Here is a 19,638-nt window from a genome sequence, read left to right as displayed (position 1 = left end):
TGGCTCATGGGCCTAGCCGCTCCGTGGCATGTGGGATCCTCCCAGACCAGGGCACAAACCCGTGTCCCCTACATCGGCAGGCGGACTCTCAACCACTGCGCCACCAGGGAAGCCCCCATCAAGGCATTCTTAAGTGAAATGGCAATTATTTTTAAGCTGGAAATGAGTGACAGTAAAGGATACAAGGATACAGTTTGTTGCCACTGCTTTGAATTGTGCTACAAAACCAACAGTTTTACCCACCACTGCCTTTGCGTCAGTGCAGAATGTCAAAAGAGTAAATAAGGCAAATAATGTAGCATCTTAGTAGTATTATAGAAATGCTTTTGACCTTGCTGGTATAGACGATGAGGGAGGAGGGAAAGTGCCTTTAACAAGGACAGGCTGGGGAAGGCATCATGACAGAGGTCAGTGTGATATGCATGCTCTGCTTTGCTTCTCTTTTACCTGCCTTTTCCCATAAAAAAAAAAAAGTGAGTAGGAAAGCATTTAACATGTAAAAAACTGTTTAACCATGTTCATTTGTATTTTACATTTTAATCATTCATTAACTCAAGTATTCATTGAATATCTACTTTGCATAAGTTATTTTCCTTGTTGAGAAATTGGAAATATATAGTGTTCATGATAATGATCATGCCAGTAACAGCATCTACTGACCCTGCTATTTATAGAGCACTTGCTCTGTGCGAGGTACTGCGTTTATGTGCTTTTTTCTTTTTAGTAAATTTATTTATTTTTGGATGCGTTGGGTCTTTGTTGCTATGCGCAGGCTTCTCACTGCAGTGGCTTCTCTTGTTGCAGAGCACGGGCTCTAGCGCACAGGCTCAGTAGTTGTGGCGCACGGGCTTAGTTGCTCCGCGGCGTGTGTGATCTTCCTGGACCAGGGCTCGAACCCATGTCCCCTGCATTGGCAGGCAGATTCTTAACCACTGCAGCACCAGGGAAGTCCCTGTGTGCTTTTAAATGTATTTATTTAATCTTCATGGCAACCTCAGGAGGTAGATTTTTATAGAAGGTCCACTGGATCTTTTGCCAGGTTCACAATTTTTTTGTGTAACTGGGCAAATTACTTAGCTTCTTTGGGTTTTAAGTGTAAAATATGGCACTGAAACTTAATCTTCATATCCTTTCCAGGTTTAAAATTTATTAATTTAACATATATTTCACAGCAGGGTGATCCTTTATTGACACATTATTAGAATATTCCACACTTTATTAGGAAACCGTAAAAACAGTTACAGAATCAACAAACTTTTTGAAACCTTTTAAAGTCTCTTTCACTTTAAAATTCATTGATTGTAGACATCTTTCACAGCACTTAATCCTTTATTGACATATTGTCAGAACACTTCACACTTGACCAAAGACCTAATATAAGCATGTGAACATAATGAAAACATAATGGGATATGCACACTATTGCAGAGAATGTAAAATTTTATAAAGGAGCACAAAGATTAAAACGAGTCATGAAAAGTCAAGAAGAACTTCACCAAAGCAGTAGCATTTTAGTTAATTCAACAGATCTCTTAAGTGCCTTCAATAGGCCCTGTAATGCTTGGAACTAAACTCTTGGAGTGAACGAGACAGTGTCTTTGCCCTCGTGGAGCTTACATTTTTAGTGGGAAAGTATAGTAGGTAGAATTTATGAGTACGTTACATTACACGACAAAGGAAAATTAAAGTAGCAGAAAGAATTCAGGTTGCTTATCAGCTGACCTTAAAATAGGGAGATTATTTTGGGTTATCCTGTTGGGCCCAGTGGTAAGCATCCTTAAAAGTGGAGGTGAGAGGGCCTCCCTGGTGGCGCAAGTGGCTGAGAGTCCGCCTGCCGATGCAGGGGATACGGGTTCGTGCCCCGGTCTGGGAGGATCCCATATGCCGCGGAGCGGCTGGGCCCGTGAGCCATGGCCGCTGAGCCTGCGCGTCCGGAGCCTGTGCTCCGCAACGGGGGAGGCCACAACAGTGAGAGGCCCGCATACCGCAAAAAAAAAAAAAAAAAAAAAAAAAAAAAAGGGGAGGTGAGAGAGAGACAAAAGGAGGGTCGGTGTCAGTGATGTGACGTGAGAGAGTCTCAGCTGGCCATTGTTGGCTGTGAAGGGGGAAGGGGGTCACCTGCGGGCAGTGCGGGAAGCCCCTAGAAGTTGGAAGACACAAGAGAACAGGCTCCCCCAGAGCCTCCAGAAAAACCCCAGCTCTGCCAACACCCTAATTTTAGCCCAGTGAGACCTGTCTTGGACTTCTGACCCCAGAACTGTAAAATAACAAATGTGTGTTATTTTAAACCTCTTAAGTTTGTGGTAATTTGTTAGAGCAGCAACAGAAAACTAATATAAAGGAAAGAAAATTAACAAGTGACTAAACACTTTAGACATTTACGGATTGGATGCTGTGAGAGAACCCCGGTGGAGCAGGTTGGGTTGAGTGGCCGTGGAAGGATCATTTGACACTGTGACCTTGGGGTGGAGACGTGGAGAGAAGAGCCAGTGAGGACGGAGCTGGGACCAGAGCATCACTCCAGGCAGAGGGGAGGGCGGGGACCAGGGCTGGCGGGTGCAGGAAGCCTGGACACCTGCCAAGAACAAGATCCTCCAGTGAGAATGTGTAAGAAGAGTGGAGAAGAAGGTGTGGGCCCGAACTCGCAGAACCTGCAGGCCGTGACAGAACACTGCAGAGCCATTAAAAGATTTCAGGAAGGAGAGTGGCATATTCCGCTTTTATGTTTTGAAAAGATCATTCTGGCTGCCACTGGTAGATACAGACAGGGGTACCGGTGAGGTAGGTCTTACAGGATCCAGAGAACGGCACGGAGAGGTATGACCAGCAGGACCTGTTGATGGCTTGCATGTGAGATCTGAAAGATGAGTATGAATTCGGCAGTAGAGGATAAGGGGCGAAGGGGAACGTGAACATACAGAGTTGCCTGGGGAATAGAATACCTCGGGCAGAATGGTAGGGGTAAAGATAAAGAGGTGATTGAGGCTGTAATGGTCACGGTCTAGAGACCCTTATTTGCTGCATATAGGGTTTTGGAATTCATGGTGTATGCAATGGAAATTTAAATCGAGAATAAAACAGTCTCTGAACTGAGATTTGTAGTTATTTGTGTCTTCCAATGTCATTCTGATGTAAAGACGAATAGTAAGGATATTTTAAGTTTTATTTTCTTAGATTCTGAGGTCAGAAAGATTTGATTAAGTGCTTGTCAGTGAAGTGTCTAGTAATTCATCGTGACCCTCTCTCTTTTCCTGGTTTGTTTGTGAGGGTGTGTGGCTTGTTTGCTGGCCCTGGCATTCTGCTCCGGGGAGGGCACAGTAGATGTAGGCTCAGGCAGGACCTTGGGAGCCACGTGGGCTTGGGTTGGGGTCCTGGCTCCAGTGTAACTGGTCTCCTTTGGCAGTTCCATAACCTAAGTCTCAGTTTCCTTATCTATAAAATAAGAATATGAGTAGCTTTTCATGTGGTTCTTGTAAGGATTAACTGACTCAGTGCTTATAAAACACTGTAAAATACCTAGCTAGTGGGAAGCAGCCACGTAGCACAGGGAGATCAGCTCCGTGCTTTGTAACCACCTAGAGGGGTGGGATAGGGAGGGTGGGAGGGAGACGCAAGAGGGAGGGGATATGGGGACATATGTATATATATAGCTGATTCACTTTGTTGTACAGCAGAAACTAACACACCATTGTAAATCAACTATACTGCAGTAAAGACGTTAAAAAAGTAAATAAAAAATAAAAAAATAAAACACTGAATACTTAGTACTTCTTGGGGCAGGGTGCAAAACTATGTAAGCGGCATTGATTGGTTTAACTTGCCTTTTCACCAGCAGTAGAAATTCAGTAGGTCATAATGTCTTTTTAAATACTTTTAAAATACTCCTTTCTCTGTCTGTTTCTATATATGGTATTAAATTGTCCATTTATGTGTGTTTTTCCAAGAATCTCCACTTCTTTCACCACTAAGGCCATTTACTCGCTAAGATAAAGTTTATATGAAAACTTAGGTGTGGTGAGTTCACATGATCTTCTTGTTTACTGGATATTGTTTATTTTCTGAATAGGTTCTGTCCAAAGATGGTTACCATTCCAACTGCTTCTCAGATAAATCAGGTACAACAAAATACTAGAAATTCTTTGGTACAAAATTCAAATACATTTAACTTCTCAACAACGTATTTCAAATTAAAAACCCAAAGTATTCAAAATTTTATTTCTGTAGCATATTAGCAAGGCATAAAAGATTAGACACAATGAGGTATGGAATCCTATAGTATTTATTTGCTACACCACTCTTAGCATTTATTTACTGTCACATTCGCATGATAATATTCAACATATATCATTCATATTTTGTAAGTATTGCATGCATCTCGGAAGCAGAGACTGTAGACCACATATGTCTTCATCCTCCCACCTTCTGGAGCACTTAGGTCAGAACTAAAGTCTTCATTCTACTTTGATAACTCACAAGCTTGTAACATGTAATGTTTAGAAGATCTCAGTAAAACTAATATCTAGTTACCTATAAATTGTTTTTAATGCTTCATTAAGATTAAATTCCAGTTCAGATCTTACTGCTGTGATCCTTGTTCTTCTGTGATGAGTCCATAATGGAGTGAAGAGAGCCCCTTTATGAGGCTAGACTTGGGGAATGAGTGCGTGCAGTGCCCTCAGGAAAGCTTCAAAGACGAGGTCCCCCAGTGGTGCCTTGAGCCCTGCTTGATTACTGTGTGCTGCCCCCCCTGGAAGCAAGGGACCACCCATCCTTGGGGTTACAATCTGTTTCGTTCCATTTCTCCTGACTTCCTTTCCAGCTGTGAGCAGTGGTGTCCAGCACAAGGCCAGGAGTTTTCAGTTAAACACACTGTATTACTAGTTGAAGGGAACGTGAAAAACTCACATGAAAAGATTTAGAATAAAATTCTTGTCCTCTGCCTTCATCTTATTTTTCATAACCAGTTCAGCCACAAATCGGTGAGTCTCAAAACCAGTCAGGGAAAAAGTGCCTTCTGGGATTGGTAAATGACAAGATATGTCTTAAAACTTCTTTGTAAATCGAGGAAAACTTAGAATCATGCCAACTCCTGCAGTAGAAGCTACTAAACATACGATTGTGTGGATGGGTGTGTGTGTTGCTGTAACCTGTGCTTTGGGAGTATTAGTTGCCTTCGACAAGGGGAAGCAAGTGCTCTCCACAGGCCTCCCTGGGCGCCTGCGGAGTACGAGAGCAGCTGCCCTCGGCACCGGCGGGCAGGGCAGGAGGCACAGGCCTGGGTGGTCACTTACGTCTCTCTGCAAGTGTCACTTTCCTTTTTCATTTTGCGTGATGTCACACTTTTAGGTACCTATGGATAGAAAAGGTGAATGTTATTCATACTATAAAACAGCCGTCTTTCACATGTGAGACAAATAGAGCTGTTATTTTCTAATAAGAACTTAAGTTGTTTTATTTCAAAATCTACAGGACGTATATTTACAACTTATTATTTATTTTCTTCCTAAATGTTATTTTTAACCTTTATTTTTAAGATTTCACTTCATGTTGTTTCTAATCATACCCTCTTATCTACTGTTATTAAAATTCAAGTAACAAAAATATTAAGAAAATGTTTCCCCTGATCCCAGTTCAGTTTTCTGATGTTCACCACTAGCAACAGTATGCTGATATTATGTCAGACTTTCTCCCTGCACATTTAAAACTTATCTTTTAAAAAAGTTTAAGTAGGGCTTCTCTGGTGGTGCAGTGGTTAAGAATCCGCCTGCCAATGCAGGGGACATGGGTTCGAGCCCTGGTCCGGGAAGATCCCACATGCCGCGGAGCAACTGAGTCCATGCGCCACAACTACTGAGCCCTCATGCCACAACTACTGAAGCCCATGCTCCACAACAATAGAAGCCACTGCAGTGAGAAGCCCGCGCACCGCAACAAAGAGTAGCCCCTGCTCGCCGCAACTAGAGAAAGCCCGCGTGCAGCAACAAAGACCCAACACAGCCAAAAAAAAAAAAAAAAGTTTAAGTAATACAAATATTTAAACAGTCTTATAGAAGGAATAAAATAGAAAAAAAACAGGTCACTCTTTCTTACTCCATTTCTTCATTTGTATGTCCTTCTAGACAGTATAATGCATTATTTAGGTGCATGTATATGTACTCTGTGTCTTTATTTTCTACAAGGATGGGATCAGACTGTTTTGGAGGACCCCTCTGTATTAGTCCAAACAGATATACCTTGAGGGGCTATTTAGGTTTTTTGTAATTAAAAACAAGTTTGCAGAGAAGCATATGTATACGTATTTGCACACCTGTGTAAGTTCATTTAAAGGGTAAATTCCAAGAAATTGCTGGATCAGCAGGTAAACATTTTAAATTTTGGAAAACACTGCCAAATTGACACAACAACATGAAAGCGTGTATTTGTTTCCTCAACCCTTGCGTATACCGTGAGTTAATGAACAGTTAATACTGATGGGCAGTACGGTACATGCATGGGGGCACAGCAGTGAACTAAACAAAAAATCTTGCCCACATGTATTTTACATTCTAGTGAGAGGAGACAATTAAAAAATAGTAAAATATTACGGCAGTTGGCAGTAAGTACTTTAAAAAGAAAGAAGTCGCAGGAGCGGGGTGTACTATCGTGGTGGAGGAGGTCTGTAACTGTAATTAGGGCAGTCTGCAGAAGCCTTGACCAGTGCATCCGGAGGGCAGGGAGCGGGCATAAGGGTGCACGTGGAGTCCAGGCGGCGGCAGCGGAGGGCACCGCTCCTGAAGGGCCTTTGGATTGCAGTGGATGAGGTGGGAACCCACTGGCTGGGTTGGGAGAAGGGTGACAGGGTCCCCCTGATGCGGTGGAAGGGTTGCTTGGCTGCTGTCCTGAGAACTGACCGTAGGGAAGCAAAGGAAGCAGTAAGAAGGCCTGAGAGGAGCCCGTTAACGATATTCGGGGGTCGGGGGGGCCAGAAACTGGTCAGATGCCAAATGGGTTTTAAGATACTTCCCCTCCAGGTTAGACGTGGAATATAAGAGGAAATAGGGAGTCAAAACTGACACCACGATTTTTGGCCTGAGCAACTGGAAGAACAGAATTGCCATTTACTGAAGTGAGGGGACTGGGAGAGGCCCAGGGGTCGGCTTTGGGACACGGCATGTTTGCACCTTGGTCATCCAGGTGGAGGCGTCAAGTAGGCAGTGGACGCCCAGGTCCGGAGCTCCGAGGAGAGACGGGACTCGGGTATGAAGCAGGTTTAGGGCCGTGAGACAGATGGAGGCCCGGAGGTGGAGGAAAGAAACAGAAAAGGAGCAAGGGGTTCGGAGGAAAACCAGGAGAGTCGAAAGAAGAGAGGGCTTTGACAAGGAGAGAGTGAGGGATTATGTCAGCTGCTGCTAGTAGGTCGTGTAACATGAGGCCTGATGACTGTCGTTGGATTTAGCAATGTAAACATCCTTCACAGTCACAAGATAAGAGCAAATCGGAAGAAACGTTGGAGGCAAGTGTAGGCAGTGTTTTCAGGAGGCTTTGCAGGGAACAGGGACTGAGGTATAGTCTGGAAACGTGAGATTTAATCAGAATAGGGGCTTTGAAGTCGGAGAAAGGCAGGAGCGTTAAAGGTGTGTATAAGAAGTAATGATATTAGAGCAATGTAGGATTAAAGTAGGTATGTAGGTTGAGTGTCTTTTTTACATGCTTATTGGCCATTCATATTGTTGTGTGTGTGAATTACCTTTGCATATTCTTATTGGGTGGTTCATCTTTTTCTCATGGATATTTAAGAATTCTTTGTATAATAAAGAAGTCAGCCTTTGATAACATGTATTGCAGATATATTTTTTTCTTTTTTTTTTTTTTGCGGTACGTGGGCCTCTCACTGTTGTGGCCTCTCCCGCTGGGGAGCACAGGCTCCGGACGTGCAGGCCCAGCGGCCATGGCTCATGGGCCCAGCCGCTCCGCAGCATGTGGGACCCTCCCGGACCGGGGCACGAACCCGCGCCCTCTGCATCAGCAGGCGGACTCCCAACCACTGCGCCACCAGGGAAGCCCTGCAGATATTTTTCAGTTTGTCATTTGACTTGAATTTTTTCTATATATAATCATGGGTTTCACGTTGTGTTTGAAACAGCCTTCCTTATTCCAAGTCTGTAGAAGGATTTGCTTGTGCTTTTTTTCTGTTATATCTGTGGTTTCATTAGTGTTAATTAAAATCTTTGATTCATGCAGATTTCATTTTGGTTAAAGTTGTGAGGTGGGAATCTGATTAGCAAGACTACCATATGTTTGGGGGTCTGTTTCTGGATTCTGTGCAAGTCCATTGATCGTTTGCCTGTCCCTGTGCCTGTAAAAATATCTTTCCATTATAGCTTTGAGATACTTTCCCTATCTGGTATGGCTAGTCCATGTTCTCCTACCACCACCGTTACTATTAGTTTTCTGAATTTCCCTGAATATTTTTGTGTTTATTTTCCCAGAAAATAATACTACTAACATCATGTATTGAGCACTTATATGCAGTACTACATTAAGTTTTTTGCGTATATAATTATTTTTATCATTATGCCAACCCTATTAGGGACATACTGTTATCATTCCCATCTTAGAGATGAGAAAACTGAGGCATGAGAAGGTTGAGTAACATGGCCAGTAAGTGGGGAAGCTGCGATTTGAACCAAGCAGTCTGGCTCCAGAGACTAAGCTCCTAGCTCTCCTTGTAAACTTTAGAATCATTTGGTCTAAATCATCTAGATTTAGAATCTAAAATATCATATTAGTATTTGGACCAGAATTACATTGAGTTTGTAGATCATTTTAGGTAGAATTGAATCTTTACAATATGAAATCATTCCACCCCAAAGAGGGATGTCTTCATTCATCCACATCTTTCCACACGCAGTAGGGTGTGCAAGCTCCCCACTGTCCTCCAGGCTTCTTTTTTTCCTTCATATGTTATCCTTTGAGTACCTATTATTAATAGAATTTTTATTTTCTTATGTCTTTAGCAGGTTATTGTTGGTTTATTGGAAAGCTATTGATTTTTTTCTGTTAAATTCATAATTAGTCATTTACCAAATTTTCTAATTACTAATAGTTTTTTAATGATTTTTTCTTGCATTCTCCAGAAACATATCACCTGTAAATAATAATTTTGCTTTATCTTTTCCAGTATTTGTGCTTTTTCTTTTGTTCTTTTAAAAAATCAGCTTGTTCTTTTAGAATACTGCTAACTTCTAATGACATTAAACATCTTTATCTTAAAATTGCCTCCAATACATAATAGTTTATCATGATACTGACTTCAGTTTTATTTTTATGAAAAAGCATTTATCAGCAAGGAATAGTGAATTTTTTCAAAAGCATTTCAGTTTCTATACAAGTCATATTGTCTCCTTTACTGTGTTAATGTAGTGAACTCTCATATATTTCTTTTTTTGTGTGTGTGTGTGTGTGGTATGTGGGCCTCTCACTGTTGTGGCCTCTCCTGTTGCGGAGCACAGGCTCCGGATGCACAGGCCCAGCGGCCATGGCTCACAGGCCCAGCCGCTCCGCGGCATGTGGGATCTTCCCAGACCGGGGCACGAACCCGTTTCCCCTGCGTCGGCAGGTGGACTCTCAACCACTGCGCCACCAGGGAAGCCCTCATATATTTCTTAATGTTGAGTATATTTTATTTGGAGTTTTTTTTTTTTTTTCTTTTTGCGGTATGCGGGCCTCTCACTGTTGTGGCCTCTCCCGTTGCGGAGCACAGGCTCCGGATGCGCAGGCCCAGCGGCCATGGCTCACGGGCCCAGCCGCTCCGCGGCATATGGGATCCTCCCAGACCGGGGCACGAACCCGTATCCCCTGCATCGGCAGGCGGACTCTTAACCACTGCGCCACCAGGGAGGCCCTATTTGGAGTTTTTACATCAGTGATTACCAGTGAGACTGATCTTATGAGTGTGTGTGAGACTGATTTTATGAGTGGGCATGTGTGTACTCTTCCTCAGACATTGATTGATTGATTGATTGATTGCTGCATTGGGTCTTTGTTGCTGCGCATGGGCTTTCTCTAGTTGTGGCGAGTGGGGGCTACTCTGTTGAGCTGCGCAGGCTTCTCATTGCAGTGGCTTCTCTTGTTGCATAGGGTGCAACAGGCTCTAGGTGCACGGGCTTCAGTAGTTGTGGCTCATGGGCTCTAGAGCTCAGGCTCAGTAGTTGTGGCACAGGGCTTGGTTGCTCCGCGGCATGTGGGATCTTCCCAAACCAGGGCTCGAACCCGTGTCCCCTGCATTGGCAGGCGGATTCTTAACCGCTGTGCCACCAGGGAAGTCCCTGTTCCTCAGATTCTAGTTGACTGTTACTATGCTGGCTTCATAGAAAGAATTTGGACTCTGCATTTTCCTCTCTCTTTTTAAAAGGCAACAGAATTATCAGTCCTTTGAAGATCTGAAGTTCACCTGGGAAAACATCTGGCACTTTTTGGTTAACTCTTTGATAGCTTCCTACATTTATTCTATGGTCTGTCTACCATTGCTCTCTCTTCCATAATTTTATAAATTCTATCAAATGTAGCTATAATCATTTACAGTGTCCAGAAAAGTTATTTCATCCATGTTTACAAATTTACCTGCTTAGATTTGTGCAAAATATTTATAAAGTAAGTAGCTTAAATTACTTTTAGTTGGAGTTACTTGTCTATTTGCATTTTAATATCGAATATTTGTGCCTCTCAATTTTTTTCTAGTGTTAAGTGGGCTAGTGACTTGTCTATTTTACTGATAACTTCAAAGATCTGGCTTTTGGATTGATTTATCAATTATATGGCTTCTCTACTTTTTGACTCAATAATTTCCATGTTTATATTTTTAATTTCTTTTTCACACTTTACTTGCATTTTGTCATACTGCCTGTATTCCAGAAGTAACAAGTAACATAAATTAAAAAGCATCCTTTTATAAATGTAGAATTAACCTATGAAAGAAATATTAGTTATTAATAATTTAGTGTGAGTTATTTTAGTCCATATATTTTCCTCACCTGTTCGTGAGACTGAATTTAGTTTAATCTGCTGAGAACTTTGCTGTTTAACTGTTCCACCAACCTTTTTGTGAATTGTACTAACACTGGCAGAAATAAGCTCCCTGGATGAGTGGGAGTTTTGATACGGCAGACCAAGGGGAAGGTCACTTGGGATAGCTCCTGGTGGGGGCCATAGACAGCGGACCCGTGGAGAATGGGGGAAGGGCCAGAGTAAGGACCGAGAGAGGACCAAAGACGGATCCCATGGAAACCTAGTACGTTTTGTGTGATGAGAGAGGGGAGAAAACAAGTCAGCTTTCAGTCTATTAATAGCTGGTATCTGGAGGCATTGAAAACCACCAGCCCTTTTGCAGGGGTAAACTTCAGAATCATTGACTTTCACTGAAGTTATGTTTTTCAAATTAATTTGAAAATGTAAAAAGAGTCTGTGATTATTGTTCATTAGGTACCCTAAGTTAAGAAAGATTTTACCTAGAGAGGAATTGAAATAACTTCCCGCAAAATTGGCTGAACCATTAGTGTTTGTTAAAACCTCACATGTTCATAGGGCTTGGAGCACTCTACAGTCACTGTGATGCCTGTTTTTAAGGGACTTAAATATAAAATTAGATAATATACACATTGTACATTATTTACTAGATTACTTGTATGTTATATTAAATATGCATATTATATCATAACCTTATGCACTAAATAATAGATAGTAAGTTAATATTATCTTTAAATCAGGTCAAAAGCCAGATTAACAAATACTGACGGTGTAGACTGAGCGAAGTGTTTATGGACAGTGTGAGCTCCTCTCTCTTGGAGTAATATTTGCAGAAGTTTTCTATAAACTTATGAATTGTCAAATAACCTCTTCTTTCTATTTCATGTGTTAATTTTAAGTTTCTTTACATGGTTATTACCACTGCAGCTTTGTCTTCATTTTCCTGAATTATCATTAACACTTAAATATACTCACTGACTTCACTGAGAAAAAAAGAAGTGTGGCCTCAGATTCAGTTCAGCAAATAATTCTGTACCTACCGTGTGGAAGGCAGTGAGTGTGCCAGGGACTCTGCTCAGGACCAGAAAACTACATGACGTGACATCATTTCCGTCCCACTGATGTCAAGGGGTAATGGAAGCACCGGTGCTGGTCTCCGCCTTTCTCTCCACGTTTCATGCGCTCGTGCCTGAGTCACGTTGTTCTCAGCCTAGTGCAGACACGTGTAAGATATTCTGCTGCTCAGTCCAACTATAATCTTGAGCAGACTTGCAGTGTCCCTCTTTTTCTAGGTCTTTCTTAAATTATGCCAGTAGGTTAGACTGATGCATATGGAAGAGTTTGTTAGAAGGAGTCTGTTAGTTTTTAAGGACCAGTCTTAGGTCTTTTCCTGAGACAGGTTTTTATCTTTCTTTTCTGCCATGCGGGTGAGTGTGTGTTTGGGGGTTAGGTAGGCGTGAGTGGGACGTAATTAAGCATGAGGTACCCCTCCTCTGGAAGGAGAAACGCCTTTGTACACCTGAAAATATGTCGAAACGTGGCCTTACCTGTGGCTTTAACCGACACATGCCACCGCTGTCACCGGACAGGAACCGAAAACCTGTGAGTCAGACCTGACCACCGCCCACTCCCCTACCCGCCCCTAGTCTCCCGCTTACGTGCAGGAACCTACTCTGCTGTTCAGAGCAACTGTAGACAGTGTCTGGTGGGGTTTCGATTTGTAAAGCCTTCAGATATCTTCGTGATGGAAGTTGAGATTGTATTGCTCTCTTCTTGAACTGTCTTCATCTAATTTAGCTAGTTCTTTTATTATTGTACTTTACTTAAGAAACGGATACATAGGAGTTTAGCGCAGTTGATGTGGTGCTACATGCAATCAATACTAAAAATATGCTATGTGCTAGTCTTTTAAAGTTTATTGATTATAATGATGATATTACCCCATGGTATACTGTTTGTTATATTATTTTGAGATTCTGATGGTTAAAATTCTTTAGTCATTTGCAAATGTTTTTAGTGCCGAATTGTTAAGTATGAGATTACAGGGCCCCAGAATAGGCTAGACACAAAAATACAAGTTTAAAAATATTTATCATTAGTGCAACCATCTTCTGTCAGCAGGCTTTATATATAGCAGTAAAAGTATATGGGTTGTGGAATCAGGCAGACCAGGTTTGTAGTCCAGCTTTTCAACTTAGTAGCTACATAACCTCAGACACGTTACTCAGCTACTTTTTTTGTCTATAAAAGCTATAATAGTACCTACTTGTTAGGAATTGTAAGCTTCATTGAGATGTTGCTGCTGCTGATGGTAACAGCAGGCACTTCTGCAGTCTTTACTGCCTGCGAGGTGCTGCTCTAATAAGCACAGCGCGTTTCTAAGTCAGTAGCTCCTCCCAGCCGCCTTGTGCAGGAGACGCTGTTAAACCTGGCATTGATGGTAGCAAATGCCACGAACAGGAATCGTCACCGAGAGTCAGCGTGTCCTTATCCCATTCTAGAATGCATTGAAAATGTTACTATTTTTATTGAAATTTAAATTCGTACTGTGTATTATAAATTATATTTAAAGATTTTAAAAAGCTGTTTCCCTTTTCTGTTTGTCTTTTCTTTCTTAAAATGTTATTATTTCAGTGAAAACTCAGAACCAAGAGGTGATGATCACCTGTGATGGTTAATAATATTCCTCTCTTTAGATAAACTATGTTATTTTTTTAGCCAAACGGTGCAACAGTGTAGAGATAGATGGGCACAGTTGAGATCACTGACGCTCTCATTGGCTATCAGAATTTATAAAGGTCCTGTATTATTCTCTATGCTTTTTAGTGCTGGGGCTGTACTTTTGAGATTAGCTCTGTAGATCCACAAAAGGTTAGATCCAGACACACAGGGAGGCTTGCCTGTTATCTGAGTTACGATAATTAATGTAAGTGATTTGCACTACTTTTTCTCTCCACTAAGTGACTTTGAAGCAGAAGACAGTGTGAAGTCTTGGAAAATAGTTATTGGTCTTTTTTTCCATCTTAGCCAGCAAAGTGTATTGCTCTTCTGGATTTTTCAAGTTTTATACCACTTATTCAAAACATGCTTTAGGAAAATTCACAGGATAATAGTAAAATATATGCCGTCTCTGTGTTTTGGTTATTTGGCTTATAATCTTCCATACCACAATGGCAGCGTGCACTGGGGGACAGGAAGGAGTTTTGCTAGAGTCCTAGACAGTGGCAGGTGTTCTCAGAGGACTTTAGGCTACAGTTGACTCAGACAGAGTAAAACAGCTAAGAGTAAAAAGAACTCAATGAAAACTATGAAGCATGCAAGTAAATATTTGAACCATAAGTAAATATTTGAACCATAATGCCTACATGTCTTAAAGCCCAAGTTTTGGAAAATTTTCAAGCCTAGAATACTCTTAAGTGTGCATGTAAATATCTAGGGTTAACAAAAAAACCTACAGCTAACAAAATTGATAATGATAAAGCTAAGCTGGAGTGTACTTCATTAAAAGGCAAGAATAGCACCAATATAAACCCATGCTCAACTCAAGACGCTGAAGAAGCACCGAAACCTCCCTTCAGAAAACGGTAGGAATTTCAGCTGTCTGTGAATGTCCAAGCGCGATGAGAGCTTTGCAGTGAGCCAGACCTTCCGTGGCGTCCAGGTCTAGTGGAGTACAGAATCGATTAACCCTGAGGAAACACTAGCTGTGTTCTAAGTTTAGCTTGTGGCATAGAAATGCCTTTATATACTGTCCCAACTTTCAGTGACTTTAGTAAGTCATTCAGTAGGCTACTACTAAGGAGCCCTTGACAGTAAAAATAAAGCTGATAGCACTGTGCATCATTTGCCAGTAAGATCCCTCATTCAAATACACACACACTTGTATCTTACTGTCAGTTAAAGGTTCATTGGGAAACCCTTTTCCAACTGCAGACTGTCCTTTGAGAATCACGCTCTTTACCCACACACACAGTTTCACAATTTACATTGCTCCTGGTGTGGCTAGAGTGTAAGGAATTCCCTGTGTTTCCATATCTACTTAATAAGTTTTCCTTTGACTCAGCAATTCCACCCCTACTAATGTATCTGACAAATGTATTTAAGGAATGTCCAAAGATATATTTACAAGAAAATTTATTATGATGTTGTTGACAATGCTTACACACTGGAAACAAACTAAATTTTGTCCACAGGTGATTGGTTAGGTTATATCTGTTACAGTGAAATGCTCTGTACCCATCCAGAGGAAAATGGGAAAGCTCCACAGATGCTCACATAGAAAAGTTTCCAGGATATGTAATTAAGTGGCAAAAAACTAAGTGGCAGAACAGTATAATGTGATCCCATATGTGTGTATTTTAAGTATGCACACATACACTTATATATAGGATTGATATTAAATACATGATATGTATGTGTATAAGGTGAGGTCTGTGTTACAATTAAATAGGATAAGGTATATAAATATAAAGTGCTTAGTATCATGCCTGCCTAGTGCATAAATTAATTAATAAACCTTGCTGTTACTGTTACCGTGAAAGAGTGAGTTGAGGAAGGAAAAATTGGGAGGGGGGATTTTACTAATTTTACATGTTTTGTGTTGTCTGAATTTTTTACATGTATTACTTTTACATTAAAACTAGAGAGAAAACTATTTGCTCTTGGGGCAAGATCTGGGAAACTGTATTCATACTGAAGTATTACAGACACAACAATACTTGACACTTTTCTTCAGATATGGAAGAATTCCCAGTGTGGGCAAAAGAGTAACTCCCGTACTCTCTTGGACAGAGGGGTTTTCCCAGGGTCTGTCAGAGCAGTTTTAGAGACGTGGTTATTAGTTCTAGCCTTGACATACACATCCATGCTTTTGATTCTGTTTCTTCTTTTGTGTTCTTGGGTGTGTGTGTGTGTATGGGAAGGGGTATATATATATATGCATGTCATTTAAGCGTTTAGGTGATTATCTTCTTTCAAGAATGCTTGGAAGATTTAAGGAAGAAATGGAAAGAATAACTGGAAGTGATTGTTGCTTAGCTACGTAAACAAAGCTTTCTTTTTCTCCCTTCCTCTCACACTTATCTTAGCAAGTAAGAATCACCCGGCTAATTGTTGAAAAGAGGTATTCCAGTGACCATACCCCACGAGGTTCTAAATAATTTATCGCATTAGAGTGACTATTACAAGGACTCTGAAGAAAAAATATTGACTACTATATAATTTGTTTTGGTTCTGTGAGCTGTAGTTATTCAGAATTATTATATGTCTTTATAATGCTGGTGTGTTAAAGTTTATTGAAGCTCATTAAAAATGTGGAAAGGGTGCCCGTTTGAAAACTGAATGTCAGGGTGTTTTTTCCTTCAGAATGACGGACTTACGTATAAACATTACTTAAATCATGTCTTAATTATGTGGGAATTTGGTTAAATTGGTTGATTCTTTCTAAAGTCAGTGTGGAATTAATAGGAAATGCATGGGCCTAATTGACAATTTGAAAATACCCTCATTGTGTTAAACTTGATGATGCATTGCTATTTTATTAGGAGAGATGACCTCTTTTCTTAAATGGTAATGCTTTAAAGATTTGAAGCCCTTGTTCCTCATAAGCAGCGTCATGTCATATAAACGCATTACGATTGGAGAAGATGTTTGATGTAGTGGTTAAGGACACAGAATATGGAACCAGACTCCTAGGGTTCAGATCCCCACCCTGCCACTTCCTAGATGTGTGGTCTTGGACAAGATACTTACCTTCCCTGTGCCTCAGTTTCCGCTTCTGCAGAACAGGGATATAAGCAGTAGGCGGTAGGTAGATCCTGTGGTCATAGGGCTGCTAAAAGGTTGTGGTAAGAATCAGCGAGTTACTCTCCATAAAACGCCCGTGCGCATAGCTAAGCATTTGGTAAGCATGGCTACTGTTACTTGCCTTTTTGTCCACCTAGTATCTAGTAAGTGCTGTGTGCGTGCATGTTATCAAATAAATTAGTTGCTTACATTTTACAGTCTAAAACTATTATTGAATGCCAATGGTTTAAGTACTTCTTAAAATTTCTTTGTACTAAGGTGTGAAAACCAGCTTTTGTACTAATTGGTTTTATTTGTTTCTTGTTTGTATTACAGTTACAAACTATAATACTGTGGTAGAAACAAATTCAGATTCAGATGATGAAGACAAACTCCACATTGTGGAAGAAGAAAGTATCACGGATGCAGCAGACGGTGAAGGTGGCGTGCCAGAAGATGACCTGCCAACAGACCAGACAGTCTTACCTGGGAGCAGCGCAAGAGAAGGGAACGTGAAGAGCTGCTGGGAAGACGATGGTGAGTTTAGTTTTTCTGGTAATGTTCTATTCTCTGGATTTTTTTTTTTTTACCATCTTTATTGGAGTATAATTGCTTTACAGTGGTGTGTTAGTTTCTGCTTTATAACAAAGTAAGTCAGTTATACATATACATATGTTCCCATATCTCTTCCCTCTTCTTTTAAAAAATATATTAACTGAAACAATAAATTGGATGAAAAGTTTGAAATGAACTGTAATTTATTTGCTGTTAATCAGTAGAACGTCTCCTTCTACTTACCAAAAAGTACATTTTAAAGTCAGTGTGGGATTAATAGGAAATGCATGGGCCTAATTGACAATTTGAAAATACCTTCATTGTGTTAAACTTGATGATGCATTGCTATTTTATTAGGAGAGATGAAAGTTATTTTGACCATAACTTGCATGTAATATATTGAGCCATATAATATATTGAATTTTGGTAGTTTTTTAAAACCAGAGTCAAGCTTTCCCTATACTGTTGATATAATTGAACCTATCTTTAATTTCATATTGTGACTTCAAATGAAGAATCTACTTAGAAACCAACAAAGTATATTTTGGTATAGTAACATTACAAGATAATTCAGTGTGCAAAAATCACAAATGCAGGTAAATCATGGGAATATTTTTAGTGTTTATAAGCATCTCCACACCCCACACCCCCCACCACATGGTTCTTTCACTTGCTTTAAATTTCTCCGCGAGTGAACCCTTTACAAAAGTAAAGCCTGGTTGAGTGGAAGGAGCAATGAAAGCAGGAGCCCCCACTAGTGCCCTCCAGTGAGCGAGCACCGTGTCTAACCTTCCTCCTTGTCTGTCAGATGAAGGTGCTTTTTCTTCCAGCTCTAAAACGTCTCCTTTCTACTTTTCCCAATAAACTATTTAGCCTATCTTGTGAGAATTTAAGCAACAGTGGGATAAAAACAGAAGGATGTGGACGTGGCAGCTGTTGTGAATTAGAGGGGTCGGGGATCGGGCTCAGGGGCATCAGCAGAGGCAGAGAGGAGCAGGTAAAGGGGCCACATTCAAGGTCAGGCAGAGAAGCTGCCCAGCAAGATTCAAATTCAGGGAAGTCATCTTAACAGGATATCAAAACTCAGGCTACACAGTCAGGGGAAACGGGTCAGGTATGCAGGTCCAAGAATCTGGGTAACCAAATGTGGAAGCTGAGATAAGAGTCCAAAGAGTAGGCACAGGGTGACAGGAGTTAACAAATTTTATAGCTAACAGAGGGCCTCTGGAATCACGTGATCAGCCCCTCGTTTTATGGCGTTACTCAACTGTCCATTCAGCAGCTCTGCAGGAATGGGGTTGCAAACTAGAGTGAGACTGTCTGTGTGAAAAGTGCTTACAGTTTAATGTGGGAGAGGGAAATAAGTCACAAAGTCAGTATAGTTCGATGTAGGTATAAATTTAAGAGTTATGTGGAAACATGAGGAAGGAACACCTACACCTGAGAGAGTAGAAGTCCTAGAAGGGTTTCCGAGTGAAACAGCGCCGGGCTTGAGTCACAGAGGACCAGTGGAGGTTCAGCAGGCAGAGCAGAGGCAGAGGAGGTGCTTGTGCAGCAGAAGGCGTGACATATGTGGAACCACAAAGATTTGGACAACTGGGGTTGGCAGAAAATGAGCTCAGAGAAGTAAACAAGGGCAAGACTATGAAGGGCATCATGTGCTAAGTCAAGGAATTTGAACTTTATCCTGGAAGCTATGAGAATAACAGCACTGATATGTACTTTAGAAATAAGTCTGGTAGCAATATGGAAAAAGAATCCTAGGAACAGGGGTGTCTAGAGGCAGGAGGTAGTGTCCTCAGTAAAGAGGCTTAATAGTTCAGGCAGTGATGAGGGTTTTTGAACTAAAGAAGTGGGCCTTGGGATGGGAATAAAAGGGAGAGATTTGACAGAAATGTAGGGGGTAAAATATATTGAATTTGGTTGATTCCATGTAATTCTGTTATGTCAGAAAGGCTGACATAACTCCCAGGTTTCTGAAAAGTAGAACCCAGAGAAGTTAACTTGCTTATTTATTATCACAGTTGGTTAACAGCAGGGCTGATAACCTGTTAAATTGTAATACTGAGCTCAGAACTTTGGGGAGCAGCTGTTTCTTAAGTATTTACTGTTGGTAGCCAGAACTGATCCATTGGTGTCATTGATCTGAAGTCTTAATACAGAAGCAAGAAGGAAATGATTTGTCTGGAAAAGGGGGAGATCAGGAGAATGAGATAGAGGTAAAAAGAAAGATGAAAAAATCAATGAAGAGGTTCTGTTTCTGAAAATACATTCGGATAGATTATTTGGACCAGTG

General features: G+C 41.0%; 1 protein-coding gene across 1 annotated transcript in view; it reads left to right on the top strand.

Moving 5' to 3' along the window:
• The window catches only part of ZEB1 (zinc finger E-box binding homeobox 1), a 201,760-nt gene that overhangs the window by 99,779 nt on the left and 82,343 nt on the right, over positions 1-19,638 (top strand). Inside the window, exon 2 of the mRNA XM_060097802.1 lies at positions 17,124-17,324. Within this exon, the coding sequence (XP_059953785.1) occupies positions 17,124-17,324 (201 nt within the window). The remainder of the gene's footprint in view (positions 1-17,123; positions 17,325-19,638) is intronic.

The sequence above is a fragment of the Mesoplodon densirostris genome, chromosome 4, assembly GCF_025265405.1.
Source record: "Mesoplodon densirostris isolate mMesDen1 chromosome 4, mMesDen1 primary haplotype, whole genome shotgun sequence".
Lineage (NCBI taxonomy): Eukaryota > Metazoa > Chordata > Mammalia > Artiodactyla > Ziphiidae > Mesoplodon > Mesoplodon densirostris.
This window is presented reverse-complemented; position numbering and strand designations above follow the sequence as displayed.